The sequence below is a fragment of the Drosophila navojoa genome, chromosome 2, assembly GCF_054131105.1.
Source record: "Drosophila navojoa isolate 15081-1374.11 chromosome 2, UAZ_NAV_1.0, whole genome shotgun sequence".
Classification (NCBI taxonomy): Eukaryota; Metazoa; Arthropoda; class Insecta; order Diptera; family Drosophilidae; genus Drosophila; species Drosophila navojoa.
This window is the reverse complement of record NC_142890.1, coordinates 32,967,265-32,985,352: the sequence shown is the minus strand read 5'-3', so window position 1 is coordinate 32,985,352 and position 18,088 is coordinate 32,967,265. Positions and strand designations below refer to the sequence as shown.

The 18,088-nt window shown below is 37.7% G+C and overlaps 2 protein-coding genes, 1 long non-coding RNA gene and 1 pseudogene across 3 annotated transcripts in view; all 4 read right to left on the bottom strand.

Moving 5' to 3' along the window:
* The window catches only part of LOC149092492 (uncharacterized), a 182,797-nt gene that overhangs the window by 74,173 nt on the left and 90,536 nt on the right, over positions 1 to 18,088 (bottom strand). The window lies entirely within an intron of this gene.
* LOC149092495 (uncharacterized) lies at positions 893 to 6,035 on the bottom strand. The gene is made up of 6 exons (XM_089256646.1): positions 6,027 to 6,035; positions 5,403 to 5,581; positions 5,039 to 5,351; positions 1,460 to 1,536; positions 1,326 to 1,397; positions 893 to 1,013 (listed from the first exon to the last, which is right to left on the bottom strand). Exons 1-6 carry the CDS (start codon positions 6,033 to 6,035, stop codon positions 893 to 895), a joined length of 771 nt encoding a protein of 256 aa, XP_089112772.1.
* Positions 8,111 to 8,964, bottom strand: LOC149092494 (uncharacterized; annotated as a pseudogene).
* The window catches only part of LOC149092491 (uncharacterized), a 192,042-nt gene continuing 188,196 nt past the window's right edge, over positions 14,243 to 18,088 (bottom strand). The window contains exon 5 of the long non-coding RNA XR_016196969.1: positions 14,243 to 14,258. This is a non-coding gene — a long non-coding RNA (uncharacterized LOC149092491). The remainder of the gene's footprint in view (positions 14,259 to 18,088) is intronic.

The window sequence follows — 18,088 nt, the reverse complement described above, 5'->3', positions numbered from 1 at the left end:
TTTCCTAATCCCGGATTTTAGCGACATAAGAGGTCTGATTACTGACGTTGCTCTGGCCATCAGCAACACCAAGTTTGACTATAAGTCTGGCAAGGAAAGCAGTGTCCGGATAAATCTTTTCGATAAGGAAAGTTTTCCAAAGCTTAAGGCTTATCTTAATGACAACGAGGTCAACTATCAAACCTTCCAACCGGAAGACGAGCGAGCTTACCGCATCGTCATAAAAGGGCTCCATCACTCCACAGTCGCAACAATGAAATGCCCATGTCAATGTTCTTTGTAAACTTAGAGCCAGCTCACAACAATAAGGACGCTTTCGCCATCACCCGCCTGTGCCAATGCGTTGTAAAAGTTGAGCCCCCGCAGCAAAGCAAAGACGTGCTGCAGTGCTAACGTTGCCAAGGACTTGGGCACTCCCAACGTTACTGCAAACTACTTCCTAGGTGTGTAAAATGTGGACAGGATCACCCCTCCCTGCTGTGCTCTCTGTAATGAAAACCATGCAGCCTCTTAAAAAGGCTGCAAGGTTTATCAGAAGGCCAAAGAGTTCTACTCGCCACAACCTAGACACACACCCACAACCTCAAGCCGCCCCCCGCAGCAGATTGTGCCAGGAATATCGTACGCCAGCAAAATCCGTGGGCAACAGCAGACAACACACAAATTCCATTTCGCCCTAAACGGCTACGACGATATATCTATGAACCATCCAAATGGCACTGCCCGCGGAGGAGCGGCAGTTATAATAAGAAGCGGTATAAAGTACATTGAACTGCCAGCTCAACAAGAGGTATGGGTACAGTGCGCCAACCTTGGTCCTTGAATACCAGAGGCAGAGCGCTGTACAAATGCATAACAGAGAGCTCTCTCGACATCCACTCTGATGGCGAACCTACTTACTGCCCACCGATAGTGACAAGATTCCAGACATTCTGGACATAGCTGTCAAACTACTGGTCAATATACCTGCCTGCACCCACTCCAAGAGTAGTAGACGTAATACTAATATACAGCTATACAAACAGTGGTTACATAACAGCCTAGATCCAGTGGTCTCAACAACAACTAACGCCTGGACTGCGCCGTCGAGAAACTCAGAATCTACCAAGCGAAAGTTTCTAGATTTGGGGAAAAAAGTTGCCAAAAATTGCTAAATTTTTTTATAAATTGCCAAAAGAATTGCTAAGCCTTATATTTTGATTTATAACAAGCTCCGATATACAAAAATAAAAATCAAAATGTAAAACTCTTAAATTAATAAGGAACATGGTTTTAAATTATATACTATTATATATTTACATTTAACTACAAAATACTTAAAATACCATCTTTGGGTCAAGTACTCATATGGTAAAGAATAATGATGGCAACATTTTCTGTGTCTTTGTAGTCCATATCTGTTAAAATGATCGAAGTTTAATACGTTCAATTTGTATTTAAATGTAAATTAAAAACTCACCTTATATACAAAATCGCATTTAATGTTTTAAGGCTCACGGCGTTCCGTAATTTGCTTTTAATTAAATTCATTTGTCTTATCATAGTAGTCTCTAGCTTATTGATCTTCCATCGCTAACCAATCGAAGACCAATTTTAGGAATTGTTTTTCTGCATAAAATGATTAGTGGTGATATTGATTCGTCCTCTTTGTTGGGTCATCTAAACTTTTCGGTTCCGCCCCGAACAACTTGACACTATCGTCCGCTTCATTTACCTGTGTGCACTAGGGATTATTCTTTGCACAGTGCGTTTCATGTTCTTAGTGTTAATTTTAATAAATATTATCACGTTTTTTCCTTAGAGCTCTCTCTTCCTAAATTAAAAAGTTTTCTATTAGCTCATCTTAGGGAAATCACTCACAATGCCCAGGCATAAGCATTGGTATACATTTTCGTTGCCAATGTTGTGTAGTGATTACTCAATTCTATCCTATATTCTATTCTGTGCTCTTCATTTACTCTTTTCTTTTTACTATTTCTTATTTATTTATTTATTTTTTTTTATTATTAACTATTCTTGCAATTTCTTTTAAAACCTTACTTTTTCTTTTTCTGTACTAATTCTTATTTATTACATTTTTTTCTTTTTTATTTTTATATATTATTAAATTATATATCTCCAACAGTTTAAGAGCTAGAAGCTTCAAATTTGGATAGTTGAGCTACTGGTAACCTCCTCTATCGATGCCCCAAAAATAATTGTCACGCCTCTTTGGGGGCGTGGCATATCGAAAAATACCCGGTAATTTTTACATTTTTTGAGCGTAAGCATTCAAATTTCGCATTTACGTTACCGTTAGCTCTTTCTAAGAACTGGTGTCTAAGAATGAGGTGTCTACGGCCACTAGGGGCGTGGCAATCGGCATTTGTAGTATTAAATTGCGACATTTATATGCTTGAGCTATCTATGTATGTACATGTATATACAAATAGGCTTAATAGGCATTGATAACACGGAAGGAAAGATTTTTATAAAATTTAAAAATAAAATTTAAATATTTAAAAAATATAAAAGAAGCTAATAGAACAAAATTTGAAATTTACAAAAAAGAGTTTCCGCGGGATTTGAGCTCGCACCCAAGTCATGTTTGTCACAAGAACAAAAACAAATGGAACCGGCGCCTTTGCTGACAGCGCCACCACCCACTGTCAACGATTGTAATTAAAATGAAATCCAAAAATAAGATTCTTGTTATGAGAGTAGCGGATGGTAAATTCAAGAACAAAGCAAAAACAAATCAGTCTCATTTCAACGCTAGAGTATGCATTTATGTGTACATACATACACACAACAAATGAGCGCGTGCATAAGATAGGCTGGAATGCTTGATGCTACATATGCGTGCAGACTTATGTACATACATATACATGCATAAATGCGTACATACATATATGAGGGCTATTTAAAAAGAAACAAATTTAAACTTATAAAATTTTTCAATTATAAAAAACGAATAATGTATGAAACAAGTAGGAAAACTCTAGTCGAGAGCGCTCGACTAGATACTACCCTGAACCAAACTAATAGAAAAGCACATTTAGTATGGTTCAAATTTCAATTTCGATGTATTTAAAAATATAAATGAAATAGAAAACTCATTTAATTAAATATATAAAAATTTTGAAACAATTAAAAAATAGAATTACGACACGCTCTGGGTTTGAACCCGAGACCTCGTGATCGAGCGCCGTGCCCTCTACCATGACGCCACTCCTCTGTTCTCATTTGCAATGTCAAAACTGAAATAGATTCACTGCTACAGCGCCATCTACCAAATCTAAGTCAAACTAATTGCTGATGTGACTTTAAGAATGTGCAAGAACAACCAAACTAATAAAAACGTACATATAGTATGGTTAAAATTTCAATTTCGATTTTTGAAAAAATATAAGAGAAATTTAATCAAATATATAAAAATTTTGAAGCAATTAAAAGAAAACTACAATACGCCCAGCAGGATTTGAACCAGAGACCTCGCGATCGAGCGCCGTGTATAAAATGCATTGGAATATATTTTTAATTTAATTTGGAGACTATTGCTCTAAAAATGTAGAAGATATAAATTTATAGCCTATTGCGCTTGGGTTGCGCTGCAGTGTTGGCAATATTATGAGAACTTATTTGTTGAATAATTTAATTTCTAGACGTACGATCGCAATGAAACTTTTAGAACGTAATCATGATGTTTAAATGTATGTGTATACAGAAGCACAAGTCTCTAGTATTTGATATACGACTTTTACAAAGATGAGGGTGAGGGGGTGGATTTAGGGGTGAGGGGTAAATTTAACAAAACCCGAAATTGTATAAAATTCATCTCAATATATTTTAAATTTGGAGACTCTAGCTTGAAAGATGTAGGAGATATAATTTTTTAAGTGATCTTCGATAAGGTTTTTTATCGATAAAAAAGTATCGGAAATAGTTATCGTTTTTTAGTGATAAACTCGATATGCGCGCTGTATTTACGGACATTTTAAAAAAAAGTTGAAGACTCTAGCTTTTATATCTTCTGAAATCGACGCATTCAAACATACGGACAGACGGACGGAAGGACAGACAGACGGACAGGGCTAAATCGACTCAGCTCGTCGCCCTGATCAAGAATATATATACTTTGTTGGGTCTGCCACGCCTCCTTTTACATACTTTTAACAAAACCATTATACCCTGATTTCCCATTTTCAATGGGTTCAGGGTATAAAAATACACAAAATTGAAGGTGCTTTGAACTTCCGCCACTGTAACATAACTTGCGACGCCTCTATCACCCACGCTATCGTTTTGCTTGGCAATCTGGTAGCTAAAATACAATAAGCTAATAACAGAGCGTCATCTGACAAAACTACAATAACAGCTAGAAAATCCAGAAATCAATCGCAATTCTTAGAATGCTAAAAAGCGCGCTTTTGTAATGTAAGCAAACACTTAAGAATCTGCAATAGGTGTGACCGAAAGCTATTAACGAAAATTACCATACATTTGTACTCAAAAAGTGCACGATCAATATAATAACTATCGATTACTCGATAAAAATTACCAAAAGCTAAAATATAATCAAAAAGCATAATTGTTTTGTACTAAATTTTTTTAAAGCCTAATTAAATTTGAAATAAGAATAAATGCCCCTTTGTAAACATAGCATCATGTATACGGACTGTGAATGAGTATTCCGCAGTCGGTAGCGCCCGACTGCAACGTTCTTACTTGTTTTTTTTTTTTAATATTTTTGTTTTTATTTTTTATTTTAGGAAATATTTATTATTTTATATGTTGTTAATAAATCTACATTTAATATTTTTTTTTTTAGTTTTCCTACTAACACTTCCTTTTATAGCATCATTAGTTTCACTGACCATATTTGGCTGTGAGACGTGGGTATAGCTGGCCGGACTGGCAAATAAAATACCCCCATCGGGTCGGTGTTACTATTGATATTATATCCTGTACTTTGTTTAGGCTTTTTCTTTTTTTTTTTAATTTAATTTGACTCTCGTTTTTGTCACTAGCTTTAAGAAATAAATAAATAAATAAATAAAAATATACGTTCAATTTCTGCGTTGGACCATGGCAACGAAAATATTTTTATGGCAAACTCTGCTAAGGCACTGTATGGATTGTTGTTGCCAGCGTCTTTGTAATTTAGGACTTCCGCCCAAAACTTGGTGGTATCCTCCACATACTTCCATTTGACCAAATGTATCTTGTTGATTTGAATTAGTATATTGTCAAAGTCTTGACATTCAAAATATTCAAGAACACTCACAATGTCCATACTTTTAGATGGTCTTAACATGTTCCTAACGGAAAATAAGTTCACCTGTTTCATTACATCAATATTTTCGGGCAATCTAGAAATACAAATTTTAATATCGATGCTACGATCAAAACAAGCATATTACCTTTCGCGGAGTTGGATTATTAGCTCCTTAATAAACCTCATGAAATTTTGTCGTATTTCAGACTCGGGTGCTGCGGTAAATTTGGCTTCTTTAATTTTGATTTCATAAGCATAGTCGAAATACAAATTAGGCACTGCTACGTTTTCAAAATCATCTTTTAATATATTTATGTCATGACACTGACCAGACAACACATAGATGAGACATGTAGAACAAATTTTTATACAGCTCGAAACTGTTAAGTTGGTCGACCGCTATACTTCGCATTTGCTCGGCTCGGTCGCTGGAGGTTCGAGCAATGAAAATACTGCACGACAAAAACAGTGCGCTGTGAGCGCTCAATCGAAATGGTCCCAATTCCATATGAAGCACAGCTGTGAGCCATTTGTCCTACTCTCTCTCAGTCCCTCTCTCTCGCTCTCTATGGTCGCTGAAATCATCACTCTCAGCCGCGCACAAAAATTGAAATTTTTGTTCGCGACGATCCCAGCTCTTTCCTTTTAAGTGAAGGGTATACCGAAATTTGCAAAGCATTTGCCACGTTCATACAAAATGCTAGCTTTTTCATGATAATTTCTAAAAAGGGTATACAAGTGTTGATGCTCATAATGAAAATGTTTTCGCGATGAGCATGCACACACACAGTCTCCGTTGCTACATGTATTATGAGCATTTGTATGCCTGTGTGCGAAGCTCTTGCTGCCTGTAGAAATTTTAGAGCCCAGCATTTGCATTTGGTCGATCACATATGTATGTGTATATGTACATTTGTACGCATGCGATGCGATGGTCACAATTATGGAATATCACTTGTAGAAGCATTTGTATGCCTATGTGCCTTTACATGTGCGTTTGTGCGTGCATGTGTGTAAGCATGGGACGTGAACATTGGTGTGCATGTGTGTATGGGACGTGAACTTTGGCTGCCTACCTCAACTAAGAATTGTCTGAATGATTTTGGGCTCGAATTGAAGAGGCGCGCTTATACATATGTATGTATTTATGTAAGTAGCTGATTAACTAAAGTGACAAGTGCATATGCCAATTCTTTTTAGAAGTTTTTTTTAATTGGCATGCACCTGTATATGTATGTAAATATATGAACAGGTACAAGGGATCGAAAATCGCATCCCATTTTGTATACTGAGCTTAATAAGGTACTAAACTTTTTTTTTAAATTCCTTCTAATAGCCAACCCACGATCATTAAAATTAAATCCAGGTGCTTAAATGAGTTACCCGTCAGTAACTATACTACACACATACACATACAGTATGAGTTATTCGCCGGTCACAGTGCCACAAAGTATTGGTCACAGTCACAGTGCCACAAAGTATTGGCAAGTGCACTTGTCACTTTAGTTAATCAGCTACTTACATAAATACATACATATGTATAAGCGCGCCTCTTCAATTCGAGCCCAAAATCATTCAGACAATTCTTAGTTGAGGTAGGCAGCCAAAGTTCACGTCCCATGCTTACACACATGCACACACAAACGCACATGTAAAGGCACATAGGCATACAAATGCTTCTACAAGTGATATTCCATAATTGTGACCATCGCATCGCATGCGTACAAATGTACATATACACATACATATGTGTGTATGTGAGCACTTCTCATGATCGACCAAATTCAAATGCTGGGCTCTAAAATTTCTACAGGCAGCAAGAGCTTCGCACACAGGCATACAAATGCTCATAATACATGTAGCAACGGAGACTGTGTGTGTGCATGCTCATCGCGAAAACATTTTCATTATGAGCATCAACACTTGTATACCCTTTTTAGAAATTATCATGAAAAAGCTAGCATTTTGTATGAACGTGGCAAATGCTTTGCAAATTTCGGTATACCCTTCACTTAAAAGGAAAGAGCTGGGATCGTCGCGAACAAAAATTTCAATTTTTGTGCGCGGCTGAGAGTGATGATTTCAGCGACCATAGAGAGCGAGAGAGAGGGACTGAGAGAGAGTAGGACAAATGGCTCACAGCTGTGCTTCATATGGAATTGGGACCATTTCGATTGAGCGCTCACAGCGCACTGTTTTTGTCGTGCAGTATTTTCATTGCTCGAACCTCCAGCGACCGAGCCGAGCAAATACGAAGTATAGCGGTCGACCAACTTAACAGTTTCGAGCTGTGGTCAGTGGTCATGATCAATGCGTTAATAGCAAGAATAACATCTGAAAGCAATTGTGTTGGGTCTCCGTTCCTGTTTTGAAAATTCTTGTTCAAGTTTTGCATATATTTTAAAATTGGTCCTAGAAACACCAAATAAAGATAATTTTTCTCATCTTTATACAATCCGTACAGAAGTTGTGCTCTGAGACACTTTTCATACGTAGCAGCTAGTTCGAAATATAGCTTTAATTCTGTCCACTGATCTACGATTCGGGAAACCGCACACTCGATGGACAACCATCTGGTGTCACTTACTTTCGGTATTTTCAAAGGATTCTAATATAATTATTAAAAAAAAAAAAAAAAATTATTTTAAATTTGGAAAATTTTAGATAATTCACATTTAAATGTTATACACACAAAACAACAGTAAGCTATACAATTCAACCTAAATTGTAAATTGTTAATTCATTAGTAAAAGAAAATCACAATTCGGTTTATTTTGTTTTAATACATATATGTATTTGTAGGTGTACCTGCTTATCATTCAAACAGTCATCTATTTTTTTATAATTCAATTATCAACTTGAGCTTTTTGCAAACCACGAGTAAGTCTCATGGACAAGAAATTCCAGGTTTTCAGGTAACACTTCACAAGACTTTGTAACGGCTAGTTGAATTGAATGACATACGCATTTGAGCAGTCTCAGCGACTTCTTCAATTCATTGTAGGCACTCTTTCTTGAGCCAGTCATCACGCTAGCATTATCAGTTCCAATTGCAATTAAATTAGCTATATTTAATTTCTTTTTTAAAAGCAAGTTTTTCACAGCATCTGCTGTAGAAATGGCATCTCCAGCATCAATTTGCTCAAGGCCTAAAAATGTCGACACAATATCTCCCTTAGTCTTACTAAAGTAGCTAATAGCGACTCCTAAATATTTAACAATATTTACAATTACATATTTATTAACATATGTATATATATGTATACACGCCTTCTCTTATCTTTGCTTAAGCACAAAGCTTGACTCGTCCAACAGAAGACTAAAACCTGAGTTTCCGATGTCGCTCCGCAAGTCGTCCATGAAATGCACTGCGAGTACATTTTTAATAATGTAGGTGCATTTTGTTCGACCTAATTTGATATTGGCAGCAGCTTTGCAAGCTGAAAACTGCTCCACACACAACTTTGACAAGTGATCACTTCTTGCAATCGCAGTGTGTTTGGCAATATGTAGGCATAAAGCTGCTTCCTGTTCCTCTGTTTTGGTTGACTATCGAACGAAAGGCAACTTATTTTTTTGGGTAACTGTGCTGGCGGCACCGTGCTGGCGGATGTCAAAAAGCTTTGCGCCAATTGAGGATTTGCAATACGCACAATAAGCTCGCGTTGAATCGGTGATATCCTTACGAATCCATAGCTTAAATTCATTCTGCAGCCAGTCATCTCGGAAATGTTTATAAATTTTCTACATCTTGTTTCAATCACCGTCACTTTTCAAATGTAAAGCCACTGACCAAACAACACATAGACTAGACATGTAAAGCAACGTTTTTCCACGCCGCAACATCTGTCTAGCAAGTCCCGGTGAAGAGTATACCGAAATCTTAAAATCGTTTACGACATTCATGCAAACAAAATGTTAGCGTTTCGATATATGTACATATATTTATGGGTAGGGTATGAATGCGTTGAGCGGCATAAAGAATATGATCTCGCGACGGGCACGCACACACACACTTGTAGTCCCTTGCTACATGTATGAGCATTTGACCTGCGTGCGTTACTCTGGCTGCTTGTAGAAATTTTAAAGCCCAGCATTTGCATTTGGTCGGTCTTACAGACTGTCAAACCCACTTTACACAGATGTACTATGTATGAACATACATATATGTATACATAAGTACATTTATATAGTATTATTGCTAATCATGTTTATAAATGTGTTTATATCCGTAAATAATTATATATAATTAAAATTATTTTATACATAATTTTAAAAAATTATCGTAAAACACTACTTTATTAAATGCTTTATTAAATGCTTTGCAATATATGAAATACACATGTCATATTATACTCAAGCTTTACTCATTATTGTCAAAAATTTCTAATTAAGTCATAATGGCCCAATTGATAGTCACCCTACGATTCAAATCATACAAAATTTATAAACTACTAAGTCCGGAGACAATTAGCTTGCCATCCCATACAAGCATACACATACACAAATGTATGTATGCATGTGGCAGACCAACGGCTAATTTTGGGCTTTACAATTTGCACAGGCTGTTGTGCAAAGAAAGAATACATTTTCGAGACGAGCATACACACACACATTTACATCCTTGCAACGTGTATGTGCTTTTGTGTGCGTGCGTCATGTACAAGACCGACCAAATGCAAATGCTGGGCTTAAAAATTTCTACAAGCAGCCAGAGTAACGCACGCAGGACACAAATGCTTATACATGTAGCAAGGGACTACAAGTGTGTGTGTGCGTGCCCGTCGCGAGATCATATTCTTTATGCCGCTCAACGCATTCATACCCTACCCATAAATATATGTATATCGAAACGCTAACATTTTGTTTGCATGAATGTTGCAAACGATTTTAAGATTTCGGTAAACTCTTCACTCAAAAGAAAAGAGCTGGAATCGTCGCGAAGAAATTTCAATTTTTGTGCGCTGCTGAGCTTCATGATTTGAGAGCCCACAGAGAGAGAGAGAGAGAGAGGGAGAGTAAGACAAAATACGAAAAGCGCAATACATGACCATTTCGTTTGCGTGCTTAGAGCGCACTGATTTCGTCGTGCTGTCTTTCATTACCCGAGCCATCCAATACCAAGCCGAGCGAATACGAAGTTGGCCGGGACTTGCTAGACAGATGTTGCGGCGTGGAAAAACGTTGTTCTACATGTCTAATCTATGTGTTGTTTGGTCAGTGGTGAAGCATAATCGTTGTATATGTCATCGAACCACTGAGTTAAATCACTAACCAGAGAACACATAGACTAGACAACTAGTGGAAAGCTTTTTGCACGCTTTTTCTGGGACTTTAGCGCCCCAGACGGCTTTAAATTCGCTCGGCGAATTACTTTTAGGCTCGAGCTACGAAATTATATGAAAGCGCAATCATTTCGCTTCACGCGCTCGACCGAGATGGTCAAATGTTGAACAATGTTTCCCTTGCTCCCTCTCTCTCGATGCTCTCTGCTCTCTCAAATGTGTATGCATATGTGTGTATGCATGTGAGCACAAGCAGCAGCAATTTCAGAGCCCAAAATTCGCATTTGGTAGATCTCGTGAACTACTCACACATGCATACATGCATATGTTTGATTGTGTGTACGCAGGGGCCGCGATGCTCACAAATGATGGGGTGATCATTGTAGAAGCATTTGACTGCCTTTGTGCCTTTATATATGCGTGTGTGTATGTTAATGTATTTATGCATGCGACATGAGCATTGGCGTGTGCCTACGACAACTTAGAATTGTGCGAACGATTTTGGCTTGAATTAAAGATGCGCGCTTATATTTCAGTAGCTGATAACTCACGCACATGTATATATGTATATGTGTGTGGTATAGGGACAGCCATGTTACTCGCGGTATATTGAAGCACCTGATTTAAATGATCGTGGGTTAGACTGATTAGTCTGATCAGTGGGCAAAATGGGATGCGATAATCGATCCCTTGCATATATGTATGTACATACATTTACAGGTGCATGCAAGTAAAAAAATTTATAAAAAGTGCAAGTGCACTTGTCACTTATCAGTCAGCTTCTGAAATATATGCGCGCCTCTTCAATTCAAGTCAAAATCGTTCGCACAATTCTAAGTGTCGTAGGCACACGTCAATGCTCATGTCGCATGCATACATACATAAACATACACACCCGCATATATAAAGGCACAAAGGCAGTCAAATGCTTCTACAATGATCACCCCATCATTTGTGAGCATCGCGGCCCCTGCGTACACACAATCAAACATATGTATGTATGCATGTGTGAGTATTTCACAAGATCTACCATATGCAAATTCGGGGCTCTGAAATTGCTACAGGCAGCAAGAGCTACGCACACAGGCACACAAATGCTAATAATACATGTAGCAACGGAGACTGTGTGTGTGCACGCTCATCGCGAAAGCATTTTCACTATGAGCACCAACGCTTTCATACCCTTTCCACAAATAAAATAAAATTTCCTCAAATAAAACAATGTGTTTTTGTACGAGCTTGGCAAACGGTTTGATGAGTTCGGTATACTCTTCACACAGAAGGGAAGACATGGGTTCTTGCTGCGAAGAAATTTAAATTTTCGTGAGCTGCTGCTTGTGCTCACATGCATACACACATATGCATACACATTTGAGAGAGCAGAGAGCATCGAGAGAGAGGGAGCAAGAGAAAGATTGTTCAACATTTGATCATCTCGGTCGAGCGCGTGAAGCGAAATGATTGCGCTTTCGTATAATTTCGTAGCTCGAGCCTAAAAGTAATTCGCCGAGCCGTCTGGGGCGCTAAAGTCCCTGAAAAAGCGTGCAAAAAGCTTTCCACTAGTTGTCTAGTCTATGTGTTCTCTGGATAGTGGTCAAATACAAGTTCCGAACCACCATTAATCGGAATTTTGCAGTCGACAAAAAGATAAACAAAATGAAAAAACCCTGAACCACAGTATGAAAATTGCTATTTTTATAATAAAATTGCTAAAAAAAATATTTAAAATTGGTAGATTTGTGGCTAACAGCATTTAAAAACAAGTAAGAAAGCTCTAGTCGAGACTGCTCGACTACGAGATCCCCTGAACCCTACAAGCAACTGATATTTCAATAATAATTAGCACACACACACACACACACACGAATACAAACAAACACATGCACACACACACGCATACAAACAAACAAACGCACACACATGCACATACAAACACACACACACTCACATATACAGGCGATTGCGCCTGGGTTGCGCTGTAATGTTGGCAATATTATAAGAACTTATTTGTTGAATAATTTAATTTCTAGACGTACGATCGTAATGAAACTTTCAGAACGTAATCATATTTAAATGTATGTATACCGAAGCACAAGTTTTTAATATTTGAGAGATGGTGAGGGGGTGGATTTAGGGGTGGGGGGTAAATTTTAACAAAACCCGAAATTGTCTAAAATGCAGCTTAATATGCATTTTAAATTTGGAGACTCTAGCTTGAAAGATGTAGGAGATATAATTTTCTAAGTGATCTTCGATAAGGTTTTTTATCGATAAAAAAGTATCGGGTATGAGTTATCGTTTCTTAGTGATAAACTTTATATGCGCGCTGTATATACGGTCATTTTAAACAAAAAGTTGAAGTTTCTAGCTTTTATATCTTCTGAAATCGACGCATTCAAACATACGGACAGACGGACGGACGGACAGACGGACAGGGCTAAATCGACTCAGCTCGTCGCCCTGATCAAAAATATATATACTTTGTTGGGTCTGCCACGCCTCCTTCTGCCTGTTACATACATTTTAACAAAGCCATTATACCCTGATTTCCCATTTTCAATGGGTTCAGGGTATAAAAAAAAGTTGCAAAATGTTTTTAAAAGTTGCAAGATCTAGCAACTAAATTGCTAAACTGGCAGCCCTGCTACCTGAGAAGGCAATCCCTCAACCAGATCCTAGAAGAAGTGGAGCCAGGTCACACCCAACACGACCTTTGGAACGTCATCAAAAAACATCAAAGGCCAACGGCAAAGAAAGAGCCAATTAAGCGAGCAGATGGAACGTGGTGCAGATCTGACAGCAAAAGAGCAGGAGCATTTGCCAACTATCTACACGATACACTCACTCTTTTTACAAGGGGCTCTAACGAGGATATGACGGAGTCGATGTACTTGCCATTAAATCCCTACCGCAGTCTGGTCGAGAGCTTCTCCTCAACATTGTCAGCAAATGCTTTCAGTTAAGACCTTACCCCACCCAGTGGAAAAGCGCCGAAATCATCCTGATCCGAAAACCTGTAGCTAATCTCGCCTCATATCGCCCGATAAGTTTATTGGCGGTCGTGAGACTACTTTTGCGTAGAGTTCGTCCAATGCTGGAGGAGGCCGGTTTGATCCTCCATCACCAGTTTGGCTTCATTGAATGTCACGGAACACCAGAGCAATGGACGTCAAACAGGCTTTCGTCAGAGTCTGGCAACCAGGACTGCTCCTTAAGCTCAAGGCAGCTCTTCCCGCACCTTACTACATGCTCCTTAAATCTTTTTTTGTCGGTTTCTACGTAACATGGGGTGACGAAATATCCGACATCAAAGAGGTTAGAGTCGTAGTCCCCAGGGAAGTGTATTGGGCCCAGTGCTTTACACAGCTGATATGCCACTCTACATTGCTGATATGCCCATCGTCCCGGACGTCAGACTACTAACCGCCACCTACGCTGATGACACAGCATTTCTAGCCAGCGACCCATCAGCGCCCAGGCAGCTCGGCCTAGTCAACACATGGTTGATTAGGTGAAATATAATGGTCACTAAGAGGAAAAAATCGAAGCTAAAAACAAAAGAAGAAAGCTTCTCATTTACAAGTCCATTGCACTATAGGAAAAAAAACCCGAAATTTTGGCATACAATACATACAATACAAGCAATACAAACAAGCGCGGGAAAAATTGTGCAACTTTCTAGTTAGTACTGCGGTAAATAAAAATAAAATTTATAACTTTAAAAATGGAAAACATTACTGATGGTATGTACTATAAATTGTCAATTCAAATTTTTGAGTACATTTGTTTAATTGTTTAATTTTTCAATGTATTATTGTTGTGTATTTTAGCTAGAAAATAAATAAATTGTTCTTGTTTCGTGGAGTATAACTTACAAATAGAGGCAATTAGTGATGAAGTTTAAATGCAAAAGTATTGTCTGAACCCTCTATTATAAGGGACTATTAACCGTTTTTGCTCCTTTTTGCTCCATTTCGAAAAATAACGTTTTTATAGCTATAAGTATGAGTTTAAGCGCTCAGAGCTTCTAGACGTATGGGCAAGCAACAATCGCCAAGCAGACGCGGTGAAATTGTTTATGATTAAAAAAAATTATAATAATGTGGATGAAAATGTAGAAACCAGTATTTCTACCCAAGTTGCCCAGATTATTGCTTTTGTTAAAAGATATTTGCCCAGATGTAACCGTAATCTGCATAGATTCAAAGCAACACATTCACGGTGGGTCGAGGGCAAAATATTTATCAACTTAAAAGAAGTTAAGTCCTCGCAAGATAAAGCTGGCCGTAAAGAACTTACTTATAAAGAAGCAGGCAGTCGGCTGAAAAGAAAATTAGCTTCTGATCTTGCAAGTCAAGAAGAACACACAACCCAACTGTTTATACATGCTGCATCGGTGTCAGTAAAAAAAATGCAAAGAAAATGATATGGCATTCGTTCTACGAAAAACAATGCACACTGAGAATGCGAGTGAGATAAGAAAGAAAATAGAAGGCAATTTACCAACTTCTATAGAACTATTCTTGGTCCCCAACTGTGCACAAAGTTTTGATCCATGGATACCAAATAATGGATAGCTGCACAGTTCCTGTTGGTGTTCTCGGAGAAAACGCATCAGAAGCTCAAAACAAAATTTATAAAAATGACAGAAGGTCGCATGCCAGAAAGAGCAGTAGGCTAAACATCACTGATGTTTTCACAGGGCATTAGATTCATCTGATCCGCTTTTGTCAAGTCTTTGTCTTAAAAAAAGACAGAAGCTTCACAGAAAATTAAAATTTTCAAGCGAAGTGATTGATCTGTCTGCTCTGATTGAGCATCCGCAAATCGCGCATCAAGATGATACAAATGAAACTGAAAGTTTACAAGCTGAAGATGAGGATGAGGATAATGCAAACGATTTCGACCCAAATATCGAATTGGATGGAGAAAATTATGATTATTGATGTTAATTTTTTGAGTATGTGGTAATTATTGTAAAATAAAAAAAAATTTTTTTTTCATATTTTTCTTAATTTTACAGGGTATAAACGGAATGATAATACACATTTAAATTTTTTCATTATATAATAAGCTGTATACATTCTTTATACTCATTCACGAAGTGAATTAGTATATTGGTTTTGTGCAATGTCCGTCTTGCTGTCCGTCCGTCTGTCCGTCCGTCCGTCTGTCCGTATTCATTTCGGACAGGCGGACAAGAGTTTCCGCGGGATTTGAGCTCGCACCCAATTCATGTTTGTCACAAGAACAAAAACAAATGGAACCGGCGCCTTTGCTGACAGCGCCACCACCCACTGTCAACGATTGTAATTAAAATGAAATCCAAAAATAAGATTCTTGTTATGAGAGTAGCGGATGGTAATTCAAGAACAAAGCAAAAACAAATCAGTCTCATTTTAACGCTAGAGTATGCATTTATGTGTACATACATACACACATACAAACGAGCGCGTGCATAAGAAAGGCTGGAATGCTACATATGCGTGCAGACTTATGTACATACATATACATGCATAAATGCGTACATACATATATGAGGGCTATTTAAAAAGAAACAAATTTAAACTTATAAAATTTTTCAATTATAAAAAACGAAATATGTATGAAAACAAGTAAGAAAGCTCTAGTCGAGACTGCTCGACTACGAGATCCCCTGAATCCTACAAGCAACTGATATTTTAATAATAATTAGCACACACACACACACACACACACACACACACACGAATACAAACAGACATATGCACACACACCCGCATACAAACAAACAAATGCACACACATACACATACAAACAAACACACGCATACTCACACACTCACATATAGAGGCAATTGCGCTTGGGTTGCGCTGCAGTGTTGGCAATATTATGAGAACTTCTTTGTTGAATAATTTTATTTCTAGACGTACGATCTTAATGAAACTTTCAGAATGTGATCATAATGTTTAAATGTATGTGTATACCGAAGCACAAGTCTCTAAAAGATGATGGTGAGGGGGTAGATTTAGGGGTGAGGGGTAAATTTTAACAAAAACCGAAATTGTATAAAATTCATCTCAATATACATTTTAAATTTGGAGACTCTAGCTTGAAAGATGTAGGAGATATAATTTTTTAAGTGATCTTCGATAAGGTTTTTTATCGATAAAAAAGTATCGGAATGAGTTATCGTTTTTTAGTGATAAACTCTATATGCGCGTGATATATACTGACATTTAAAAAAAAAAAGTTGAAGTCTCTTATATCTTCTGAATTCGACGCGTTCAAACATACGGACAGACGGACAGGGCTAAATCGACTCAGCTCGTCGTCCTGATCAAGAATATATGTATATACTTTGTGGGGTCTGCCACGCCTCCTTCTGCATGTTACATACATTTTAACAAAACCATTATACCCTGATTTCCCATTTTCAATGGGTTCAGGGTATAAAAATACACAAAATTGAAGGTGCTTTGAACTTCCGCCACTGTAACATAACTTGCGACGCCTCTATCACCCACGCTATCGTTTTGCTTGGCAATCTGGTAGCTAAAATACAATAAGCTAATAACAGAGCGTCATCTGACAAAACTACAATAACAGCTAGAAAATCCAGAAATCAATCGCAATTCTTAGAATGCTAAAAAGCGCGCTTTTGTAATGTAAGCAAACACTTAAGAATCTGCAATAGGTGTGACCGAAAGCTATTAACGAAAATTACCATACATTTGTACTCAAAAAGTGCACGATCAATATAATAACTATCGATTACTCGATAAAAATTACCAAAAGCTAAAATATAATCAAAAAGCATAATTGTTTTGTACTAAATTTTTTTAAAGCCAAATTAAATTTGAAATAAGAATAAATGCCCCTTTGTAAACATAGCATCATGTATACGGACTGTGAATGAGTATTCCGCAGTCGGTAGCGCCCCACTGCAACGTTCTTACTTGTTTTTATCTGAAAATATGTAATGTAAGATATATGTATATAATATATATTTAAAAAATTTATGTGTAAAGTATATATGATTTCATTAATGGGTAACAAGGAGGCGGGGAGAAGGCGTGGTCAAATCGTAAAAAAAAAATTCGAAATTCTAACTTTGTCTATCTTAGGTGTATGTAAAATTTCAATCTCCTAGCTCTATTTTTAGAGTTTATGCCAAAGTTTTGGGCTTTTTTCCTATAGTGCATTGTAAAAGCTCTATGGACATATGCAATCTCGATCTAAGGCACCTCTAACGCCACTAATCGTGATATCATTCATCGCTTCCAAAGCAAAGTCCTGAGACTGATCTCTGCCGCCAACATGTACACCACAAACGTGGAACTACACGAATTGCTTGGCGTCCCTTTTGTACAGGACGAAGTGGCCAGACTGTCCACCAACTACCTGTCACGTCTGGACAGGCACACCAACCTTCTAGCGATCAACCTCCTTGATACTAGCGCCACAACCAGAAGACTGAGAAGACACCATCAGCTAGATCTCCCGCACTTTGCGGATCAGTAACTTCTAGTTCCACGTTGCTCACATACACACGTTTTGTATTACC

Excerpts from the sequence above, each read along its gene's own strand:
- LOC149092495 (XM_089256646.1), bottom strand. Across the intron at positions 1,537-5,038 it reads CAGAAATTGAACGTATATTT|AGACAAATGAATTTAATTAA; the intron begins TTATTTATTTAT and ends ACTACTATGATA. Across the intron at positions 1,014-1,325 it reads GAGTACTTGACCCAAAGATG|CTGTATATTAGTATTACGTC; the intron begins GTATTTTAAGTA and ends CTGTTTGTATAG.